Source organism: Lagopus leucura, unplaced genomic scaffold (assembly GCF_019238085.1).
Source record: "Lagopus leucura isolate 7727_CA_CO unplaced genomic scaffold, USGS_WTPT01 Super-Scaffold_100012, whole genome shotgun sequence".
Taxonomy (NCBI): Eukaryota; Metazoa; Chordata; class Aves; order Galliformes; family Phasianidae; genus Lagopus; species Lagopus leucura.
In genome coordinates, this window is record NW_024962267.1 from 21,404,577 (window position 1) to 21,428,690 (window position 24,114).

At 46.6% G+C, this 24,114-nt stretch overlaps 1 protein-coding gene and 1 long non-coding RNA gene across 3 annotated transcripts in view; both read left to right on the forward strand.

Annotated features, from left to right (window-relative positions):
- LOC122181855 overlaps positions 1–7,750 on the forward strand; it is a 37,624-nt gene extending 29,874 nt beyond the window's left edge. Inside the window, exons 3-4 of one of the 2 annotated variants that reach the window (XR_006179609.1) lie at positions 4,979–5,059; positions 7,714–7,750. This is a non-coding gene — a long non-coding RNA (uncharacterized LOC122181855). The remainder of the gene's footprint in view (positions 1–4,978; positions 5,060–7,713) is intronic. The other variant, XR_006179608.1, reaches the window with a different exon arrangement.
- SLX9 (SLX9 ribosome biogenesis factor) lies at positions 7,746–19,801 on the forward strand. Its single transcript, XM_042874679.1, has 4 exons — positions 7,746–7,782; positions 12,751–12,904; positions 17,411–17,479; positions 19,175–19,801. The coding sequence occupies exons 1-4, from the start codon at positions 7,752–7,754 to the stop codon at positions 19,296–19,298; spliced, it is 378 nt and encodes a 125-aa protein (XP_042730613.1). The 5' UTR covers positions 7,746–7,751; the 3' UTR covers positions 19,299–19,801.
- Positions 19,802–24,114: the final 4,313 nt, after the last annotated feature.

The window sequence follows — 24,114 nt, forward strand, 5'->3', positions numbered from 1 at the left end:
GTGGCAAAGCTAGCAGCACACTGAGTGCTCTGCGTGCCCTCCAAGTGCCCAGCTGTGAAGCTGCTGCTTACAGTTTCAGACAACTTCGTGCAAAGTCAGCAGTGCTGAGATCCTAAGCTCAGGTAACGATCAGAGAAGATGTTTATGTGTGTGTTCATGACCTATCTCTCTCTGGATGAGGAAAGACATAGCAGATGCTGTGTGAGCAGAAGAATCAAGTATTTCCAGCATGCCTAGCTTTTGTGTGGATTTTTATTCTTTGCTTTTGATGCTAAACTTCCATAGACAATGCTTACTTGGTTATCTAGTAGCTAATATACAGTTAAATGGTAAGCAAATTAAGGTAATTTTGCATAAATTGCAATAGCATGCTATCAGATTGAGGTCTTGCATAATCTAATGCTGTAGAAAGTATTGAACTACTGATTTCTCAAATTTCTCAAAGGAGAATGAAGTCAAATGTAATCTTATTAGCAGGTATGGAGACAGTATTTTGGGAAAAATTTCTTAAAATACAAACCTACAAGGCAGTGTCAAAAAGTTTTGCTATGTTTTGCTATTCTGTCTCTCTTAGTAAGTCCTAAGGTTAGAAACTCCACTTTGGTAAACACGAATCACTTTTGGTCTTAGTAAACCTCATTCCAGATATTTGTAGCTGTCTAAGCTCTTGCAGAAACTATATTTTATTGGATCTCTCTGCTCTTCCCACCACTCACCATCCAAAGTGCAATAGCAACACAAGTACAGGTTTTTCTTTGTTGTTAAAATGTAAGTTTTTATCCTCTGCAGATGGGGTCTTGTTGGACTGCCCATATTGTGTTTTGCTGTGAGCTCCCTGGAGTCTGCTTTGGCAATCCACCTCAGTAGTGCCCTTGGTTATTTTTAGAAATCTTAAAAACCTTTGGTAGGGAGCTGACAATGGCACTACTCTGTGCCTCAGTACCTTGTTTTCAGGTAGTGATGGCAAAAATACCATGAGTCCTTGCTTTCTGTATGCATGCTGGAAGGAATTTGGTTGCCAAGGTGACTTTTCAAAAACTGTTTCTGCAAGGACAGGTTTTTTTTCAGAGTCAGGAGCCTTCCTTCCTGCAAGGTAATCTGAGGGTAGCCTTAAAGAGAATGGGCCACGTTGTGCCAAGCAGCTCAGAAGGAGGGTCATGAGGGTCTGCATGTTCTGCAGTAGAGCTCGGGCTCCAGTTTTCAGTTCTTCTAATGCTCTGTCAGGAAAACAAACTGGAAAACTACTCTGAGCAGCTGTTAAGGGAGCAATCAGGTCTAACCTTTTCAGTTTGTTTTTGGTCTTTCCCACTAATTGTGCAGGAATCTTTTAACTAGGTGTGTGATGGTTCCACATCAAATTCAGCAGAGAGATTCCCAGTACCGCATAGCAGTGTGTGGCCTACACTGGCAGTACGTCTTTAAGATCAGTGATAGGCTCTTTTCCCCAGGCCTTTTAAATGTGTTCCATCCATTGAGGTGTTCATCGCTACCTCTTCCTATGGCTGATTTCCTTTTCTCTGTAATCCTTTAGTTCTGAAGGCATGACTACTTTTGTGAGGCACTTTTGCACAAGGAAAGTATAAAAACAGAGACCCCTGTATAAGTTTCATTGTGCCACAACATACAGTCTGGGAAATGAGATACATATTTTTAATTTACATGACTAGAAGCTTGGCATTTGAGGCTGCCTGCTAATACAGGTTGGTTTGTTTACCAATAGGATTAGTCCATTAGTTTAAGAACCTGTATACTAGTTTAGCAAAAGGAATCCACGAGTGATAGTTCTGAAACCTTTACATTTCAGCTTGAGTGGGCAAATATCTTGTTTTCCTCAATAATTTTGTGCTGGGGACATAATAGAATAATATATCTTTTGCCTCAAGCGGTGCAAGGACATTTCCCTCGGGCTCCACATGCACTGTTGTTGAAAAGTGGCTCACTGTGTCCTAAAAATCAATGGGAATCTTCCAAATGGGGAAAGTGGATGGCAGTGGGTCAGAGGTCCAAGCTTAAAAAGAGGTTAAAGCTGATGGTGGGAAATGGGAAGTAATAGGTGGGCAGCCGACCACCCTAGGTAGCACTGGGCATCCAAAGGCACATTAGCACATATCTGAGTCTTTGAAAAAGAATGGATTTGTATGCCAACGAAATATGCATGTCAGAACTGTTCAAATGTAGATCCTGAACTCAGAGGGTGCGCTTGCTTGTCATGTCACCTGGTGCATGTTGCAAGGAATAAAGGAGTGGCACTTTCTGCACCACAGTGGAGTTAGTTTTCTTCCTGGATTTCAAGTGACAATGCTAATGATTGCTGAGGGCCTGAACTCTCAGGTCTCTGGGGATTTGTTTTAGAAACCATGTCTGCCAGCTTTCTTGCTGATGCGAGCAGAATTTTATTTTTCTGTTGCATTTGAAAAAATGTCAGATTCTGCAAAACTTGAGAAAGAAATAAGCCAGAAATGTTTGTGGCAGAGATGGGAATGGTAGTGTGGCTGCTCCGAGTTCTGGCTTCTACCACATGTGACCCAGACTGCTTCATGCCCTGAGAACCTGAGCTATTTCACAATCAGTCTGAATACAGGAGGGGAGGAGGAGGAGGAAGAACAACTTGCTGGGCTTCCATGGACAAGGTAGGGATCTGACAGTGGAAACAGCTGCAGATCCAGCTGGACCACATCTCCTTCCCAGTGGGACCAGGAATCAAGGGCACTGGGTGCACACCCAAGGGGTGTGTGTGCTGCTGCTTTGAGGAACTTGTAGTAGGGCTGGCTGCAGTCTCCTGGGGAAGGAGAGCACCCTTGGGAAGTGAAGTGCTCCCATGGTGTGTCCCCACATAGAGTCAGGACTTAATAAAGGCTTTGTGTAGCACCATTGTCTGAATTACAGTAGAGGAAGCTGCTTTGCCTCTGTGGTAGTGCTTGATTCTGGTGTATAAGTTCACCAGCTTTCTAACCTGAGAGCTGGCAGAGTTGCAGTAGTTTGTATTTCCTAAAGAATAACTTGAGCAGTTCAGATTCATTTCCTGTAGAGAATGCTTGGTGGTACCCCTGGTGCTGCCTGAAGCACCCTCCTGTCTCGCTTCCAATCTTGCACTTCTTTAAGTCTTGATCCTCAGGCTTCTTCTGGGATGAGGAAAGCCCAGAAAGCCCAGCTGCTTCTCTTCTCTGAAGTGGCTGGAGCTGCTGAAAATGCAACTTGGGAGGACAGTTTGTCTTCAGAGTTTATTTTTGCAGACTGCTGTGCACATTGTATGTTTTTGGCCACCTCCCCAAAGGGATCTGCTCTGGCCTCAGGGCTGTCACTGGTTGAGGCTAGCTGGAGATGAGTCTTTTGCAGAGGGAGGTTTTGTGCCCTTGTTGAAGCTGGGTGCAGCCCAGGAACGTTTCCCAGGCCTGACAGAGGTGCGGTGTAAGTGCAAGGATGTGAGTCATGTTGCTCCTCCTGGTTTGAGTGTGGAGTTTGGAAGGAGGCTTTGCTTAACCAGGGGAGCTGAAAGGATCAGGAACACAGATCCCATTTTAAATAGGATGCCTCTCTCAGTGGGGGAAGAAGGAAAGCTCGCATGCTGATGTAATGATAAAACCCAATCAAAAATAATGTTGCTTGTTTTGGAACATAAAAAGCAAATGCTGTATCCATGGTGAAAGCTGTCCTGTCCCAGAAGATGACGGGCTGTCATCTTCTCTTCAGTGCTGTTTTCAGAGCGTCCTCAGGATGGCAGGACTTGGGCTGGGTAAAAGCCACTGCACCAAGCAGTCTGTGGGAGCTTCTCTGAGAGTAAGGGAGCAAAGAGGCTGAATATCAGCCCCTTACTGCTGGCCTTGCCACCTCAGGTCCAGATCCCACCAGTCCCATGTACCCTGGTTCTGGAGTAGTGGAGGTGGAGGTCACCTCACTGGGAGCTCAGCCTCTGGGCAGGGTGAGGACAGCCATGGAGCGCTGCTGCAGCCAGTACCTCATTGCTGGGGACATTTGGCTGACATTCTTTCTGGCACCCTTAACGTTCTGCATGGGCATCTGGCAGGTCACATCACAATTGTGTTTTCACTGGGAGCTGGGGAGAAATGCTGCAGTGGTTTGCTAGCCCCCAGGCCCTTTCAGTGAAAAAGGGTAGCAGGCAATTTACAAGTGATGCTGTGCTATATTAAACAAGCAAATGAAAAAAACCAACAGCCAGAAAACCCACTCAGCCTTCTGTGTTTGGATGCAAACTTTGAATTTCTTCAGGGGACTTATTCTGCTCCCGTAGGCGTTTGCTCATTTTTGCTGCTGTTAACCAACTGGGGCTGAAATTAACACATCTGTTGTTGTTTAACTTCAATTTATACTGTACCCAAAATATTTGCCAAAATATTATGTTTTGAACAGCAATAGCTTCACTGTTACTTATCACCCGAGTTCTGGGAATGCTGCATAATGCTATCTGCTGATTTTTAATAGCTCTTACCAGAAGGGGACTTGGTGCTTCACTGCTGCTTTGTGAGGAGGGAACAGATGCCAGTGTTGCAGAACTCTCTGTTACAGTGCAGCGTAGCACAGGTGCAGATTTATGTCTGATATTTTTGCTCACAACTGAGTCCTTGAAGCTGCATGATTGCCTGGAACTGTTTAAAAATGCCTGCAAAGGGCCATGTTTGCACATTCTTCATTGTGCTGTCCAAAGTGAGACCCTGGAAGAAGCCTTTAGCCTAGCCCCATACCTATGCTGGGCTTGTTTCTGAATGCCTGGAAATGATAAATTTGGATTGTATGTGTTTCGGGGCTGTATATGCTTTTCGTGTAAAGACTGAGACAGCAGTCCTTTAAAAACAACAACAACAAAAACCTAAAAGCCCAACCCATAACTATTTAGAAGTGAAATTTTGTGGAAGTAACTGTGACGTGCAGGCAGAATCTTGAGGGTCACCAGGGATAGTATAAAACTCTTGCTGCAGTGGACAAAAATATGTTGCTGTTTTTCAATCTGCTTATGTTTAAGGTGATCGGAGGGAAGGAAAACACATCCTCATTAAAAGGAATAATTATCAAGCTTGCAATGTGTAAACTTACCTCAGCTAAGGTAGGTGGCTTTGATAATCCTTTTTTCCCCATGAACAAAGTTTCAAAGACAGCATTTGTTAAATTACATGTAGAATGGGCTGGAGGGAGATGGGGACCTGAGCACTTCTGATTTAATGGAAAAATAATTCAAATGGATCTGCAGTCTGGCTCTGATTTCAGAGGTACTTGCAATCTAAATAAAAATAAAGACTACCTGGGGACAGCCTGCACTGTTAATTAACTAACCAAATGCTGCCTCCCGGCTAAGAGCAGCTCTCCAGGGATTTTCCACCAGCTTTGGCACTTGGTGCTGTGACTGGAATTTGCCAAATACCACTTGGCAACTTCCAGCGCCAAAAAAAAAAGAAAAGCAAAAGGCACCCTTGTGATGGGTGAGGAAGGATGCTTGGAATGAAAACGTGTGTAATATGCAGCGCTGTTCCTGCACAGCACTGGGCTTGATGCAGACTAGCTGTGCCCTACACACGATTGGAAGAGGGAGTGCCCTCCCTGGGGTGGGGACTGATGAGCTGGTCTGGTTCCTGTACCTTCCCAGGTTGGAGCTGAATGCCTTGTGGCACAAGGAGGCTAGAACCTCGGTGGTGCAAACAGGCAGCTCTTTCCAGACAGCTGCAAAGCCCTGGGGCTTTGCAGCTCTGCTGCCCATCCCTGCATAACCCCACATTGCTGTGGCTGCAGGCACTCGGTCCTCAGTCCTCCTGCTGGCGAAGAGTTTGGGCTCTTGCCAAGAAAACAGCTTTTGTGTTTCCTTAAATGTTCTGCTGCTGTTTAGGGAGAAAAAAATAAATATTAAAATTGATGTTATTACTAGAATTGGCCAGCTGGCTGAAATTTTTTTCACTAACAAATCCCACTTGGCACTGTTTTTCTAATGAAGTAATGAGCATGTTTTCAGACAAGGGGACGTGTCACTACAGCACCGCTGCTTTCCAAAGCTGGCAGTGCTCAAACAGCCAGGGTCTGCACAAAGTACAGGGAGAAAGAAGCTTCCAGTCCCAGCGGCCACTCACACACTGCTGGGATGCAGTTTTGCTGTTCACATTTTGACCTCCTTGATCCGTCCTTGCTTCCTTGGCAGTGAAATCGTAGGGATTTGCAGTGCTGGATGGGGATAGCGGGATGTTGGCTGTGGTGGCTGTGCAGCTACAGCAGGAGGCAGATGCTATGTGCACATCTTGGTCTGGATCTTTGCTGCTATATACAGCACTAATCCTGGCTGGAGCAGAAGTCAGACGCATGAAGGCAGGTAGCCTTCAGGGAAGGCAAGCAGCAGGCTGCTGGCACTCAGCTGTCCTTTGGCTGCAGAGGGGCCTCTGGGGGCTACAGCCCAAGGTTTAGACAACTTGGTGGGGAGACTCGAAGGAGTCCCAGAGCCCACTAAATCACAGGGAAGGGGGCAGCTGATGGCAGCTTATCTAAGTCAGTTGTTTTAGGTATGGTTTTATTTCTTACTTCTTAGGTACATTAATTGCACTAACATTGTTTTGTGGGACAAGAGGCAATGAAAACAACAGCTGGATTCGCTGTGTCCTTTGGAAACTCAAACTCAACTTGTTTTTGTTACCCTTCTGAAATGGTCTCCCCACCCCATCAGGCTGCTTCTGATCTTCCTGCATTGAGTCGTTAAGTGTTGATTCAGCTTTTATTTAAATCATTGTGCAAGATTTGAAGCTTCAGAAAAGTCATCAGTGAAATGTTTTCAGAGTTCTATTGAATTCATTTATCCAATTTCTTTGAATTTTCTTTGAAGGGTATTTTTTTTTTTCTCCTTTTCAGGCTTGAGAATAGCCAAAGCTGAGAGAAGCAGTATTTGAGGAGCTTATTCCTCTACTAGCATTCCTGTAGCAGTATTTACGGGATGCTTCAGGAGAAAAGTTGACTAAACATTTATTTTTAAACACTAAAGATAAGATAAAATTTTATAGTATCTGCAATGCATCTCCAGTAAAAACTTCTTTTTTTTTTCCCCTTGGTATTGGAAATCAGTGAGCAGCAGCTGTTTTAGAGATACTGAAATTAGTATGGAGTGTGTGTGAGCCTTTTTCTCATCCACAGACCTGTGCTTTTCAGGCTGTTCCCAGTCCTGCTGCCTTCCACATGCTGTCTGGGCAGATATGGAGGATGGGCTGCTGCTCACAGTAGCCACGTCAGGAAGCCATTCCTTCAGTCCTCATGTGCCCACAGTGTGTTACTCATCTTTATGGTTCTATTGATCTGCACATTTTCAGACTGAAACTAGCTTCTTTGCTTCTACTTCTGGTAACTGTAGGCTCTCCAAGTCTGTCCTCACTGGTTTATTGAGTTTATCTTGGTTTGGCAATCATGCAGTCCTGCTGCTCATGCAGTCTCAACAAGGAAATAATGCCTAACTGAGATCTGTGGCAACTCATCTCACTGCGTTGACACCTGGGGAGTGATCAGAAGTCATGGCTAGCTTTCAGGAGATGTCAGCTGCTCAGGCCTGGTTACTGTGAGAATGCAGACAAGAAGAGGGAGAGTTCTCTTGAGAAGCCTTTCTCAAAGATAACTAGCTGGCCTAAGGAAACAGTGCCTGTGCTGCTGCTTCTGCTAATCTGTCTTTATGATGAGCCCAACAGAGAACTGGTGTACAGAACCAGTCCTCATCTCACTCACATCTCCCTTTTTCTCTAGGTTTGGAAGAAAAAACACTTCTATCAAAAAAAGAAAAAATGAAGCTGAGGAAAGAAAGATGGCTACAGAGTAAGTACCCAAAGCATTGCTGTATGGGGGGCACCTCGAGGTGACTGCTGGATTCCTCTGTCTGCAGGTGAAAGTGTTGGGCTGTGGCAGGACAACAGATTGGCCAGGGGGGCTGAATGCTTCTCAAAAGTCTTCAAGCCTGCTCCTCAGCAAATGGGGAAAAAAGTCCCTGGTGTTTTTTTTTCTTGAATTCAAAGGGCATTTAACACTAAGGTTGACTCTTTACCCCAGCCTGTTTTTGTTATTCCTCCACGTGCATTGTGACTACTTAAAACCCTTCATTAATCCAAGAAAGATGTTGTACCAGTGTAGGTCTGAAAAGGTTTCTTTGAACCTTTTCAAGCTCCTGTACAGTTATGACCAGCTGTGCAGTCATGGGCTAATAGCATCCTGTGGATGCTGGACAGCCTGGAGCTGAGCCCCACCGGCTATTCCCAGGCCTCTGAGAAAAGTAGTGGAGCTCTGCAGTGGGACCTTCTGCTTTTCCACAAAGGATGTCTCTGGAAACTGCTGGCTGTGTTACTGCCCCACATGCCCCAGTGAACCTACTCACCAGACTGACTTGCACTTCTAGAGGCTATGAAATAAGAACCAAACAAACCCAGCCCATGGTAGAAATGTTGCTGTTTGTTATGGGAAGAGTGTCTGTGTTTTTGCTGCAACTTTCTTGGCAAGATGTACAGACTCCAATTAGTTATCTGCAATGTGCTTGATGTCCTGAGTAATCTTTAAAGTTCAAGTCTAAAGTGTTTAGACTTGTGCTTTCTCTGTGCAGCTCTGAGTGAGACTCACTTGCAGATGCTAATGTGAGTCAAGTCAAGGAGCCTCATCCTGCAAGGCAATTAGAGATGGTCTTGTATGGAGACCTTTCCAGAGGTGTACAAGAGGCTTGCTGTTGCTTCCTCGTGGAGCAGGGAACATCATCCCCAACCTGAGGATAAGGAAAAGGCAGAAAAAGGCAGAAAAGGCAGAGGTTCTGAATGCCTTCTTTACGTCTGTCTTTAAAAGTCAGACCAGTTATCCTCAGGATACTCCTCTCTCTGACCTGGTAATCTCGGCTGGGGAGCACACTAACCCCCCTGTGATTCTGAAAGAAACAGTCAGAGACCTACTGCTCCAACTGGACTGTCACAAGTCGATGGGGCCAGATGAGATCCACCCAAGAGTGCTGAGGGAACTGGCGGAGGTGATAGCCGAGCCGCTTTCCATCATCTGTCAGCGCTCCTTGTTGACTGGTGAGGTCCCAGAAGACTGGAGGCTTGCCAATGTGACTCCCATTTACAAGAAAGGTCGTAAGGAGGATCCGGGAAACTACAGGCCTGTCAGCCTGACCTTGGTGCCAGGGAAGGTTATGGAGCAGATTGTCTTGAGGGAGATCATGTGGCATGTGCGGGGTGACTGGGGGATCAGGCCTAGCCAGCATGGGTTCGTGAAGGGCAGGTCCTGTTTGACCAACCTGATCTCCTTCTATGATCTAGTGACCCATCTGGTGGATGAGGGAAAGGCTGTTGATGTGGTCTACCTAGACTTCAGCAAAGTCTTTGACACTGTCTCCCACAGTATTCTCCTGCAGAAGCTGGCAGCCCGAGGCTTGGATGGGTACACTCTCGGCTGGGTGAGGAGCTGGCTGGAGGGCCGGGCTCAGAGAGTGGTGGTGAATGGAGTTAAATCCAGCTGGCGACCGGTCATGAGTGGTGTTCCCCAGGGGTCGGTGCTGGGGCCTGTCCTCTTCAATATCTCGATTGATGACCTGGATGAGGGCATCGAGTGCACCCTCAGTAAATTTGCGGATGACACCAAATTGGCTGGAAGTGTGGATCTGCCTGGGGGTAGCGAGGCCCTACAGAGGGACCTGGACAGGCTGGAGAGCTGGGCTGAAGCCAATGGGATGAGTTTCAACAAGGCCAAATGCTGGGTCCTGCACTTCGGCTACAACAACCCTAGGCGACGCTACAGGCTTGGGGCGGCGTGGCTGGAGGACTGCGTAGAGGAAATGGACCTGGGGGTATTGATTGATGCTCGGCTGAACAGGAGCCAGCAGTGTGCCCAGGTGGCCAAGAAGGCCAATGGCATCCTGGCTTGCATCAGAAACAGCGTTGCAAGCAGGAGCAGAGAGGTGATTGTTCCCCTATATTCAGCACTGGTGAGGCCGCACCTCCAGTACTGTGTCCAGTTTTGGGCCCCTCACTGCAAGAAAGACATGGAGGTCCTGGAACGTGTTCAAAGGAGGGCAACAAAGCTGGTGAGGGGTCTGGAACACAGGCCACATGAGGAGAGGCTGAAGGAGCTGGGAATGTTCAGCCTGGAGAAGAGGAGGCTCAGGGGAGACCTCGTTGCTCTCTGTAACTTCCTGAAGGGAGGTTGTAGTGAGCTGGGGGTCAGCCTCTTCTCTCGTGTCATTAGTGATAGGACCAGGGGGAATGGCTTCAAGCTACGGCAGGGGAGATTCAGGCTGGACATTAGGAAGTATTACTTTTCAGAAAGGGTGGTCAGGCACTGGAATGGACTGCCCAGGGAGGTGGTGGAATCACCGACCCTGGGGGTGTTCAAGGAAAGGCTGGATGTTGTGTTGAGGGACATGGTTTAGTGGGAGCTATTGGGAATAGGCGAACGGTTGGACTGGATGATCTTTTAGGTCTTTTCCAACCTTGGTGATTCTATGATTCTATGATTCTATGAACCTGGCTGGCATGTCTGCACTGTCAGCAGAAGCAGCCTGTGCGTGTCAGCTTCTGAGATACTGCTGAGGCATGGGGAATGGCAAAGGGATTCCTTATGCCACCTGGAGCTATTCTTGAGACTATTTTTTCCCTCACACCCTTCTATCCAAGAGAATTGCTGGCAGATTGTGATGGGGATTGAGCAATGTGGCTTTCTGTGGTACCATATGCTCTCTGCTCCTTAGCTCTCACTGCACTTTGAGCTTAAGTCTATCAACCTGTGATTGCACAAGTCACCGTGAAGGTGTCTCTGGCTGGTAATTTAATACCCTGAGTGCTAGGGAAACTTCATTATCATCAGCCATCAACTTCCAAATTTGGTTGACATGTGCAGTCAGTGTCCCCACTGAGCAGAAAAACTTACCTCTTGTAGTCCTTACAGCTGGCCTGGAACTTGCAGATTCTGTGCTCATGCAAGTTTTTCCTCATCTGTGTGTCTGATACTTTGTGGGAACATTGGAAAGGATTGCTGGCGCACAGTTGAGATCTTCCTGGCTGGGTATCCTGTATCTGACTCTGACTGGTACCAGAAGCTGTAGAGGAAGATAAGCACTCAGCAGCTTTTTGTGATTCAGGATCAACAATAAAAGGACTACATGGGACCTACATAAGAAAGTATGTCTTATGTAAGTAAGAAGACATGCTCCTGGAAGTAGGTGACAGCACTGCTCCCATAGCTATGGTCAGTTGCTTTGGAGGTGAAAGCCTAGGAGCAGGCTTCCTATGCTCTTTTTAATCACTCCCTCTTGTATGTATGCCTTCATAGAATCAATTTTACTCAAGACTAGGTATGTTGTTTTGGCCCCTAAAATGGCCTCTTTTCTCCTCTCGGCTCTAAAGCTACAAACTGGGTGGAAAATAAATAAAATATGTCAGCTTTTCTTCAGTAAGGAACCAAGATAGAAAATTTCAGGTCAAACTACTTCTGTCTGAGAAGATAGTTATTACCATTAAATCTGTGCTTTCCTAAATATTCCCAAGAGTTTGCTGTTTCTTCTTATCCCAGAACTGTTTTCTTGACACTGGATGCCAAGACCCTGAGAACTACAGTTCAGCCCAGTAGTGCAAATGCAAAACTTGGAGATTTCTTCAGTTCCAATAAATCATTGTAGGAGAGACTAGAGAAGAGAAAAAAATTATGTAATGATTCAAACATTAGAAGTATGCATATTTCAAAATACATACATCGTATGGCTTCTCAGACACCAGAGACTGTTGGAAAAGAATTTGGGATGGTTGTGCAAAATCAGGTGTCTGAAAATTTTGAGCGCATACTGTTCATGAAAGTACTGAAGTAGTCAGTCTCATAAAGCCAGACCATAAAAAGAAGTGATGTAGAATGGAAAGCTGTGTTCTTGGCAGGGATTGCTGTGCAGAGAAGCTTTTACAATCCAGATTGTCAAAAAAACACCCGTGTGCAATAAATATTACACGTTATCAGAAACCATTGCTCTTTGACTGAAACAGCTTAGTTAGGGGGTGAACAAGACAAAAATACTAAAGGTGCAAACAGCTAGCTATTAAGTTTCAGTTCAGCATTATTGAACGTGATCATCTGGGTTAGACTGAGAATCCCAGGTGGCATCTTGCCTGTGCTCTGTAGTCTGGCTGCTTTCATATTTCCACTAAAAGTACTGCATATTCAGTCCTGCTTCTGTGGCCTTGTGTTGGAAGCCCACAGCCTTCCTGTCTCAGTGCTCTTGGCTGTGCAGCTGCTGTTGTTCTGCTCCATCATGTCTAACCTCTCCAGTTCTGCAATGCCGTGACAAGCAGAGGCCTTGGGAGCTGCAGCTTCCCTTGGGTGCATGAAGAGAAAACAGGATTTCCCGTTGTGTCTCACTCCACCCCAACTACTTGAACGTCAAGGCAATGCTGCAGGTTTCGAGGCCCACCTGGCAGGAGAAAGTGGGTGCTTGCACATGCTGCTGGGTTGATTTGGTGGTACTGTAAAGGGATGTCTGGGACAGGTGGGGTATCCAGCTAGGCATCTGTGGGCTGGTGTGGAAGAGAATGTGTTTTGCTGGGGTTTCTGGTTCCATAAGGCTTGAGCAGCTGCACTTCTGCACCAGAGAGCCTCAAGGACTGCACAGCAGACTGCAGCTTTCTGTTCACACCTCCCACTGACTTATCCAATTCTGAGTGAAAAACTGAAATTAAGTTCATCTTTGTCTACTGCATGCCTCTGGTAGGAGACAATTGTTTGAAAAACATTTCTACTTACCCAATTAAATTATTGTTTCTCATTCAGAAATAGAAAGTGTGAAGCTAGCCAAGCAGAAGCAAAAAGCTGAAGCAAAGCGAAAGGCAACACCTGTTGTGGGAGACATGCAGCCACTGATGGAAGCCCTGCCTGAGCTCTCTGATCTGACCACAGGTATCAAGGGCAGGAAGCCATCCAAGAGGTATGTGTCTCTTAGTAATGGGCTGTGTTATTTCCCTTTTTCCTGCAAGTTAAAGCACCCTCCAGCTCAGATTGTAGCTACAAACAATACAAGCTTGGGGCCCATAGTTAGGAGAACAGGACCTCACCTACATTTCGCTTTTTTTTTTGTTACTCTTGCTGCAAGAAGCTTAAATATGCCTTCTGAATCCACATTTATGAGAACTGTATTGCTTAAAGGTGACTTGGCATGAGACAGACTGGGAGGGACTGGATATTCTGAATGGAAGGACTGATACACAAGCGTCCAGGGTGTAGTGCTGCTGAGCTCACCTGTGGATCTGCACTTGAGATGTGTTTTATAATGAAGGTTGTTCTCATCATTTTCAGGAAATGGCGTTTGCTGCAATAAAAGGAATCTTATATTTTATAGGAGGCTGTAGTATTTAAAGGGGACTAATTCTTGTTTTGCAGGTGGCAAATATGGGGTTGATGGCTTTCCCAAATTCACCTAACTGGTGTGACAGAGGGAAGCAGATCTGGAGAGCTAGGATTCAAAGCACAGTACTGCCTGCTGGGATTGTTTGCTCTCTTTCTGCATGAGCTGCTGACCATGATGCAGCCCGGTGTTCGGTCCTTCCAGACCTTCAGGCTTTCTCCCAAAGCAGTTCAAGCCCTTAGAGCCGAGATTTACTGTCTAGACAGACTCTCTGTTCACCCTGCTGGCTTGGAATATGATTTTGGATGAGAGTACAAGATGGTTTTTCTTTTCCCTTTATTGTACTGAAAGAGAAGAACTATTTTTGATCCTCTGACACTCACGCTTCAGCCATCCCAGCCAGCCTTAGGGTGTGTTCTGATTGTCCTTGTGTTTTTTCCTTTTTGGTGCAACACTGCCTGCTCAGTCAGTGCTGCAGATGCTTTTCCATCTCCCAGTGCAGAATAGAAGAGCTCTGCGTGGTGAACAAATGCTCGTACTTCTACTTACTCAGTAGGGGTTGGAACTGCAAACTTATTTTGATCATATTAAGCAAGCATTTGGATTAGAGGATAGCCAAGTATAAGGCTGCCTTGCAGAGCACCCTTTTCTTTTGTTGAATATCAAGGCTGAAATGACCGTAGAACCTCTTGTGAGCTGTGGGGTGCCCCAGAAAGAAACTCTGACCCAGCTACTACAGGGCGTGACTGAGTTGGCAGTGTGCTGTTCTTCTGGAAAGTCACCCTTCTAACAAACAGCAACTACGTATCTTGTATCTAAGCCTGGGAAAATATTTCCTTTCTGAACTTGGCTCTTAATTCTTTGAATAACATTTTTTTCAATCGGCCGTTCAGTCAATCTGTCCTCTCAGTGGAATGAGCAGCAAAAGTACAGACAGAGTTCTGCAAGGGAGTGGAGTGCTGGACCAAGGCTTAACCTGAGTGGAAACAGTTGGTTTTGACTTCTTTCTGCAATCATGTCCAACCATATATGGCATCTGACTTCAGGTTGTGTTCAGGAGTGGTTCTCCCTCCTTATCGTCCACCTTGGAGGTTAAGTCACGGCTGTATGGAGGGAATGGTTTGCAGAAAGCAAGTACAGGGGGAGAGAGAATGGGTTGACTGTTTCTTTTGGGCATTGCTTTCCCCAGAAGAAATTCACAGTGTCAGTGCAGATTGCAATTGTGGACCATCTCAGAAGATAAAGTAGAACTTGAAAGGAAGATGGTGAAGATTCTGGCCCAGCTTCTGCACAAGGGGTCGCTTAGTGATCTGAGGAGTCCTCAGCCTGGATAGGAGTTGGAGACAGAGAAGCTTGGGATATAATAGTCTATATTAGGTAAGTGTAATGCAGTTAGGAAATAATTCATCTCCATTGCGAGACATAAGGGACATCAAAAAAGTTAGCAAGTTGCAGATTCAGTGCAAACAGGAAGCTTTCTGTGCTGCACTGCTCCTTGCTGTGGAATATTGTGGTGCCTGGTTTAGGTATGACCTACAAAGCCAGTGAGCAGAGAGCTCTGGGAGGGTTGCTTCATGTTTATAAACTGCAGTCAGCTCAAAGTCCATGAGCTGTAAATGCTGGCACGGTTGTGGCCATACACTTTCCTTGTTCAGTGGGCTGGTGCACCGTGAAGCAGCCACAGAGGCTGCAAGCCCCTGCTCTGGTGAGCATGGATTGCTGTCCAACTTGTGAAGAGCTTTCTCTGTGATGCCATAAGCAATCCAGGCAAATGAGGATGGTGAACAGGAAACCATCCCCATGCCAGGTGGTTAATGAATACAAAGATTGTTCTGTCACTGTCTTGCTATACCACTGGATGCAGCAACATGACGCAAACTGCTCAAACCCTGTGGCTGTTTGCCTGCTCTTGCTGATTGCAGTTTCTCATCTGCTGACGGATCTGTTGCATAATGCTGGCTGTGCTAGGGTGACCTCAAAAGGGCCTTGAGAGTATGTGAGCAGTGTGAGGGCATCAACTGCCTGGCTCCTGGTCCTCGTGTAGGCTGGGTGCTGACTGATGTACATCCGCCTTGTTGGGGTGTGTCTGGTTTGTCGGGCAGCTTTGGCAGTATCCTCTGCTGGAGGGGAATTGAATAGCAGGAGAGCAGCCTACAGCAGCTTGTGTCCACCGGGATCTGAGGAAAAATAAAGTGTTCCAGGATGGGCAGAGGGAGAGATGAGGAGCAGGAGGTGATCAAGTGGTGAGAGATGATGAAGCCATGTAGGGTGAAGAGACATGGGGCAGGTAGGAAAGAGAAAAGAGAAAATGGAAAAATTAAAGAATGAAAGATTTAGGGTCAGAGAGGAAGATAGGTTTTTTCCCAGTATGCACTCTGAGAAGCAGGGAGAGTAATGCAGTCCTGCTCTGGCTGTGCTGGGAGCCTGGTGCGTAGGCTTAGCAGAGGATAAGACTCCTGCCCTCTTTCTTAGTTTTACTGTGTTGCCCGAGGCTCTATGTCATGGAATCCTTTCATAGGAGCAGCTGTAGGCACTGATATTGGAGTAATAAATACCTTGTGCTGTCCTTTACTAGTATACGTCTTCAGGCAGAGCCTTCCTTCTCTTCCAAAGTCTTATTCTTCCCTGAACTCAGATCTTCTTCATGCAGAAGCTTTATCCACCAGCTGCCACCATACCATTGATGTTCTAGTTCAGTGGCTCTTTCTTCCTGCTGTCCAGTTTTCCAATAATTTTCCTTCTTAGTGCACTTCAAGTCCCACTGCCATTTCTGCATGTCCCTTGGCTTTGTTGTAGGTTTCTGTTGCTGCTTGGCATTAGGCATCATGTGCTTTCAGCACCTGAGCAGGATGGGGTTACACCTCCTCAGACTTTGCTCAGCAATAGAAAATGGGTGCAGAGAGTGCATATCTGTACTTGCTGCTGTGCCTTAGCTGCACACGGTAGCTAACTTAAACTCACAAACCTTTGGTGAGGATGTATGCTCCCAAGGAGAAATGAATGCTACCATTTTTAAAATACATGTGCAGCCTTAAACACTGACAGTCCTGCAGCATGACTGGCAGCTCTCTTTCAATGCCTGTAATGGCTCATGCAAATGCTGAAGCTCTGCAGTGTTAACAAGGAACGTGAGATGTGGAGGGATGATACATGACCAGTGGGGAAGTTCCGTGGTATCTTTTCTCTAAGCAGTGGTATAGTTTTGAGCTAGAAGTTAGAGAGAAGCAGCAGATGATTCAAGTATGATCATCTGAAGATCATTCTAGGACTAAATGATACAGTTTTATTTATAAAAATAGTGCATTTACCTCCTGTCCATTTGGTCATGACTCCAGAGTTGTCATCAATGTGTGATGGAAGGAGTCTGCATCTCCATTACCATCTGGCTATGGAAAAAATTGCATTAAAAATGGGGTGGCCAGCAGGGAGAGGAAGGTGATTGTCCCCCTCTACTCAGCTCTTGTGAGGCCCCATCTGCAGTACTGTGTCCAGGCCTGGGGCCCCCAGTACAAGAAAGACACAGAACGAGTCCAGAGGAGGGCACTAAGATGATCAGAGGGCTGGAGCCCTACAAAAAAGATTGAGAGAACAGGTGTTGTTCAGCTTGGAGAAGAGAAGGCTCTGGGGAGACCTCATTGTAGCTTTCCGTACTTGAAAGCATATGAACAGGAGGGGGAATGACTGTTTACATGTGTTGATAGTGATAGGATAAGGGGGAATGGTTTTAAACTGAGACAGGGGAGGTTTAGGGTTATGTATTAGCAGGAAGTTTTTCACCCAGAGGGTGGTGAGGCACTGGAACATGTTGCCCAAGGAGGCTGTGGATGCCCCATTCCTGGAGGCATTCAGGGCCAGGCTGGATGTGGCTCTGGGCAGCCTGGGCTGCTGGTTGGTGACTCTGCACATAGCAGGGGGTTGGAACTGCATGAGCATCGTGGTCCTTTTCAACCCAGGCCATTCTATGATTCTAGGATTTCAGGACAATTACCTGTACTTCCTGGGAAGGCAGATGGAGAGCCACTGAACCCTTTCCATCTCAACAGCAATTGCTAAGTTACCTCTTCTCTGTTTTGTTTCTTCTCTCCACAGGCATGTAAAAGCAAAGGCAGAACCAGCAGATTTCTGTATGATGAAACAAGCTCAGAAACACAGGCTCTTGTAAGTTCCTGATTATCAGATGTTGGGTATTCTTGCTCAAAATCACAGAATGGTTGGGATTGGAAGGGACCTCTGGAGACCATCTGGTCCACCACTCTGCTCAGACAGAGTCACCTGGAGCCACTTGCTCAGCTGGCTTTTCAGTTTCTCCAAGGACGAAGATCACACAACCTCTCTGTGCAGCCAGTTCCCTTTACATGATGCAGGACATTGCAGGTGTCCTGTTCAGAACCCTACTAAAACTCAGTCAATTGTGGATGGATTCACTCCACTTTTACTTCTGTCTCATATAACATGTAAGAGAGCACAGGAAGCTGCATTTACTCCTGAAAGAGTTTGCTTTTCCTTTCTCACTGAAAAGAATCCTAGCTTTGGCCTCCTGGGTTTGATCTCTGGGGTTTCAGAACAAACCCATACTAAACATTCCTACTTGATTTAAGCCAAGTGAGTGTGCACAGCCAGGCTGGTGTGCCCTTTGCCTCAGCTTTCTGATTTGGAATTGCAGCACTCAGCTGTGGCTCGGTCTCCTAAGGCCCATGCACCTCTAGCTGATATGCTCCTGGAAAGCCTCCGGTGGTTGTGTAGGTGAGAATCTCTTTAACCTCTGCATAGCATGAGGTGCTACAGCTGCTCTGCTGAAGTACCTTTCGGATGTTAAGTAATAAGCCTTGCATCCCTTGTGGGGACAGCTGTGCATTGACATTTGCCAAACCTTTTCTTATGAAGTGAAACTCTAAGTACTTTTGAATAAGTCTTGGAATTTCACAAAAGTCTAGCAACTCTTTGTTCCTTAGTATAATCTGTTTGATATTTTATACGACCACAAGGCATTGGGAACTTCATTTCCCCTTAGTGCAACTCTTCTGGAGCTAGGCTCTGTGACTGTGCAGTGTTTGCTTTCTGTGATCGCTGCTTCTGGGGTGTCCCTGTCAGTTCTATGAAGTAGGAAGGGAACTAGCTGCCTGCTGCAAGCTGAAGAGTGCTCTGCTGATCTGATCTACAACAACATGGGAGGAAGGAAATGTGTGTCTGGCAGGGGAATGGGGCACTGAGTCTGCATGAGTGAGGAGAGACCACGATCGAGGTGACTTACATGAAAGCTCAATTTTTTATTTTTACACTCCTTGTGCTCTGTTCTTGTTCCTCCCTGCTTGATTGCTTTTTGGGAGAATATTTCCACAGCAACAGCTGTGACCAAGTATATAGAGGTAATTCTTTCATGCCCCCTACCAAGGTGTCTAACTAGTGGTGCACATAGGAAACCTGTATGTTTGAGCAATAAACAAGAGTCAGTGGATGAGCTTGCAAGTGCAGAATCTGCTTTTGTTCTCGTGTGGTCTGAAGTAGTCTTCATTCTGAGCACACTTACCAAATACTCCTGGTCTTTCTTGTTTTACTAGGGAGAAGCTCTAAAAAAATGCCAAGTGATAGTTGACACTAGCATGATTGTTTCTGTCTGTGGCATAAGATCAAGCTACTGGCTTCCACAGATCTGGCAGCAATTTGAGCATTGCCCTTGGGTAAACAAGGTCCATTTCTTGCACTGTTTCTTTCTGAGCTTTACACTGGAGATAATCCTGTCTGTACAGAAGCCTGTTGCTTTATGAGTTTTTTTGTTTTTTTTTTTTGTTTTTTATCTGCTCAGTTTCTTTTGCATGAACCAATTGAGTGTGGGGATTTTTTTTCTCTCCTCAGAGAAGAGGAAATGGCCCAGTTTCATGAGGTCATCGCAGATCCCAGATACAAAGCCCACCCCCTCTTGGTCATCAGTGAGCATCTCTCCAAGAGGCTAAGGCAGGAAGAAGGCAAGCCCCTCTAGGGCATCGGCTGGGACCAAGTGTGCACGATGAAGCTGGTGCACAGGCTCCAGACCACAAATAAGCACATCCTGAATGTGACCTATTAGCCACTTCAGTCCTTGGAAAAAGTCCAGCATATTATTCAACCCAACAGTCCTGCTTTCTGTCTACAGGAATAACGCAGTTCCCTCCTGATGGTGGTGGCTGCTCCTTGGCAAACAGCCTGCAGTGAGCAGGATGTTCTCTGAGATATTTGCACAAACCAACCTTCCTGTGAAAAGTCTTGACACTTTTTCTCTTTTGGTGGCACAATTCTTTAATTTGTGCCAGAGGTGATGTTTTTGTTGCCCCCTCCAATCCTTGCTGACTACTATGAAAAGAAGTTCTGTTGTGAATGTTGAAGATCACAAGCCCTAGAGCCCAGGATGCTGTTGTAGATCTGTGTAAGGACTGATTCTGCTGTTCAGAGCCATTGTTTTGTGTGAAGAATTTAGCTTTGGAATAAACGCACTTTCGTACAGTACTGAGTTTGTCTGGCTTTTGTTTTGATAAATACCAACTGAAAAATGAGCTTATTCTCGTCAATGGAAAAATGACTTAAGAGAACATTTTTTCTCTTGTGTTGTGTGCAGTGAACAGCAAGACTGCTGTTGCAGCATGTGACACCTATAATAATTACAGATTGTCTAAATCACAAACTTGCCTTCTTCCTGCCCTGGGAGCGTGTGCTTTCAGTAAGTGATGCATATCCCTTTTGGCATGTTTTGTGTTTCTTGCTTGGCCTGCCCTACGATAATCACAGAATCATAGAATCACTCAGCTTGGAAAAGACCTTAAAGATCATCGAGTCCAACCACAACCTAACCATACTACTGTAACTCTGACAACCCTCTGCTAAATCATGTTCCTGAGCACCACATCCAGATGGTTTTTAAATGCATCCAGGGATGGTGACTTAACCATCTCCCTGGGGACCCTATTCCAGTGCTTAACAACCCTTTCTGTAAACAAGTGTTTCCTGATATCCACCCTAAACTTACCCTGGTGCAACTTAAGGCCATTTCCCCTTGTCCTGTCACCAGTAAGAAGAGACCAACCCTGCTCCTGCTGTAAGCACCTTTCAGGTATTTGAAGAGAGCGGTAAGGTCTCCCCTCAGCCTCCTGTTCCCCAGACTAAACAGCCCCAGTTCCTACAGTCTTTCCTCATAGGCCATATTCTCCAAGCCCTTCCCCAGCCTTGTTGCCTTTCTTTGGACCTGCTCCAGCACCTCCAGGTCTTTTCTGTACTGAGGTGCCCAAAACTGAACACAGTACTTGAGGTGAGGCCTCACCAGTGCTGAGTACATGGGCAGGATGACTTCCCCAGTCCTGCTCACCATACCATTACTGATCCAAGCCAGGATGCCATTGGCCTTCTTTGCCACCTGGGTACTCTGCTGGCTCACGTTCAGCAGACTGTCCATAAGTACAAAAAGGTCCCTTTCCATCAGGCAGCTTTCCAGCCACTCCTCCCTGAGCCTGTAGGGTTGCCTGGGGTTGCTGTGACCAAAATTCAGGACCTGACACTTGGCCCTATTGAAACTCATACACTTGGCCCATCAATCCAGTCTATCCAGGTCCCTCTGTTAGTGCCTTTCTCCCCTCAGGCAGATCATCATTCCCTCCTAACTTGGTGTCGTCTGCAAATTTACTGATGGTGCACTCAATCCCCTTGTCAAGATCATTAATAAATATGCTAAATAGAAGTGGCTCCAGTACTGAGGCCTGGGGGACACCGCTCTTGACCGGACACCAACTGGATTTAACTCCACTGACACAGCTCTTTGGGGCTGGCCATCCAGTGTTTCACCCAGTGGAGTGTATGCCTGTCCAAACCATGGGCTGCCAGCTTCCCCACAAGAATGCTGGGGACAGCTTTACTGAAGTCCAGGTACACCACATAGACAGCCACTAAGTGGGTCACCTTATCTCAGAATGAAATCAGGCTTGTCAGACAGGATCTACCATTCATGAACCCTTGCTGACTGGGCCTGATCCCCTGGTTGACCTTTAATTGGTCCATGATGGCTCCTGAGATTATCCGTTCCATGATCTTCCTGGGCACCGAGGTGAGACTGATAGGATTGTAGCTACCAGGATCATCTTTCTGGCCCTTTTTGAAGATGGGTGTCACGTTTGTCAGTCAAATCGTTCAAAAACATTTGCCAGTCAAATCATCCGAAAACATTCAGATGGAGAGAGTAAAGTAGTGGAAATGGTTAACAAACTCAAACTCTGCTGCCATACTTAGCCATGTTTAGTTGGCACTAGAAACAGAGTGCATTTGCCAGATGCTAGGGCTAGAATTCCTGTTTGAATTGCTGGTATCTCAAGTATTGCCTATCTGCAGCTGGGCAGAAGGCTGGCCATCGCCTTTGTGATTTTTGACCTGTGCGTGCTTCTCAAACACCCTCAGCCTTTGTATTCCCTCCTCTTGTCTCTTCTCTTGAGTGAGATATTTGGCACAACTGTACATCCTCCTTGTGCCCCAGAATGTTATTGGGCAGGAAAGCTGAGGTTGGCTCAGCTTTCCAAGATGATCTACCTGCTGTGCCATGGCTTGTAGTGGGCAGGCTGTCTTCAGCTGCATAGAAGAAAGAAGATGTGAATAGCTAGGAAGGCTTGCTTCAGCCCATGGTCACACAGAGACAGCCTCAAGGGGACTGGACTTTAGGAATCTCAGGGAGGCTTGGTGCAGTGGGAGGAATGAGGGCAATGAGTACAGTCTGAGACCTGGTGAGAAATGAGCGTCTGGGCCAGTGGTGGTGGGGGTAGCTGCCAGACTTCCCTGGGCAGGAGATACTGCTAGGAAGAGGGTTCCTTCATAGCTTGGACCTTTGGCTGGGTTCTTAATGGAACATTCTTATCTCAAAGAAAGCCTGTTCCTAATCTGGGGTTGGGACTGTGAGAACAGAACCTGTTTCAACACGCAGTTGGGAAACAAAGGCTTTCTGAAGTGAAAGGACTTCTCCACAGTCCTTCAGCTCTTTCCCCATGCCTCCTTAAGTTTGGCATTGCCTGTGTTCTCCATTTCAGTCCCACTCCAGCCCCTAACTTCTCTCCTTCTCCTCTTCCCAGGGCAAAGTGTCTGTGTTTAGAAGTATCAGGCAAGAGCTGTGAGCGCTGAGCTTTGCTGGCCTCATGGCTGCCTGCCTCCTAAGCAAAGCAGCCCAGAGGAGACATAAGCTGCCTCTTCTCTACATGCCTCTGGCTGTGCCTTCCTGCAAGCCTGAGAGCATTTGGGAAACAGAGGGGGCTGGAAGAGGTTGCTTGGTGGGGGGAGTCTATGGGTGTGCTGGCACCCCAAATGAAGGGGGGGACCATGAGGATATGCTCTTCACAGGCAGCATGGGTTTGTTACCGTCAGTTGCCTAGGAGCATCAGAGCTAAGGAAAGCTGGTCCTTCCCTCTAACTCCTTTATTCCTGGTGCCTGCAATTTGTGCTGGAGAAGTCCTGAAGGTTATCCCTATGTAAAACTCCCAAACGGCACTGCCTTTTGAAACACAGAAAGTTTTCCAGTGTTTCTTAACCTAGAAAACCAGCCTTCCTATTTCAGATCAACTTCTGAGTAAGATCTGTAACATTTAAGAAAGCAACATGGGAGCTGCAGCTGACTCCTATCCAAGTTAGTGCCTAAAACAGCTATAATGGGAACTGGCAGGCATCTTTAATTATGCATGTCTAGTATGCTTTTTTTGATTCCTCTGGGCTGGCTCTGTTTAACAAAGGCAGTAATGCTTGCCTCTTAAACCCTGGCCATGCAGACCTTACTGCTGATGGTGCTTGTTAGAATGCCACTGTGCCACCTTTCCTCCTGCCAAGGTCTGGCAGAAGAGTCTTGGCAAGGGCCACAGGCAGGTGCTGGCCATGTCCCATCCTCCACCTCGTCACTCTGGGGCTGGTAGAGGACTGGCTGTGCTCTCCTCTCCTCTGCCAAATGTTTGCTCCTGTGTCAGTGCCATGAGGTTTGTGTTGTGGGCCCTATGGGCCTCAGGCAGCACACAGCAGCATCTGTAAGGGCTGTGGTGGTGTCAGAGCTCAAAATGTCTTCCCACCTTGTAGTTGGTTCCCACCTGCACTCTTTCCAGTCTCTCATTGTTTCTGTTAGTCCATACCAGACTTTGAGCTCTGAGAACCAGACTGGACAGAACAGGAGATGGCCCTGGGACAGGGATGCTGTATGCTAACAGCCATTCCTGCCCCCAGCCGACTCCAGATCCAAAGTGCTGGCCTGAAGCTGCTGGAGTGCTTTGTGACTCCCAACAGCATGTGTAAGACATGGTGTTTGTTTTGGCTGTAAGTTTACTGCTTACCCTCTATCTTGTAGCTAGCTGGATCCTGAGAAAGGTGGGATCTTTGTGCTTGAATGGAGGCTGAGAGAAGAAGGTGAAGACAATGGATGGACTGAGGTAGATGAAGATTGTCCCTCATGTTCTTGTCCTCCTGCTACTACAATTGAATAGGGCATTCAGTGTGCCTGGAGGCCAGGGGGCAGGAAAGAAGGCTTTTGTGACACACTGGAGTGCTTCTATTGCGTTTCTTCTGCGCTGTGCAGTTCTGCAGCTTTCTTTTTGTCTTGTGTTTTTACATAGTACATGACACATAAAGGAGTCCTGGCATCCTTGCAGGACCAGCTCATACAGCAGTTGACCTGTGCTCTCACACTTCTTTCTGCAGCCCTGGTGATGTGCTGCTCTGCACTCTCATGGAACAGTGAGAAAGTTGGGAGAGAAGCCATAGGCAGGCTTGTAAAATTCCATCCTGGGTCGTGTGCTGTGGGCATCTCTCCCCTCTGA

Bases quoted from the DNA above. Each gene is read 5' to 3' on its own strand.
- SLX9 (XM_042874679.1), top strand. From the start codon at position 7,752: ATGAAGCTGAGGAAAGAAAGATGGCTACAGA. The intron at 7,783-12,750 runs GTAAGTACCCAA...TTTCTCATTCAG, and splicing joins GAAAGAAAGATGGCTACAGA to AAATAGAAAGTGTGAAGCTA. The intron at 17,480-19,174 runs GTAAGTTCCTGA...TTCTCTCCTCAG, and splicing joins GCTCAGAAACACAGGCTCTT to AGAAGAGGAAATGGCCCAGT.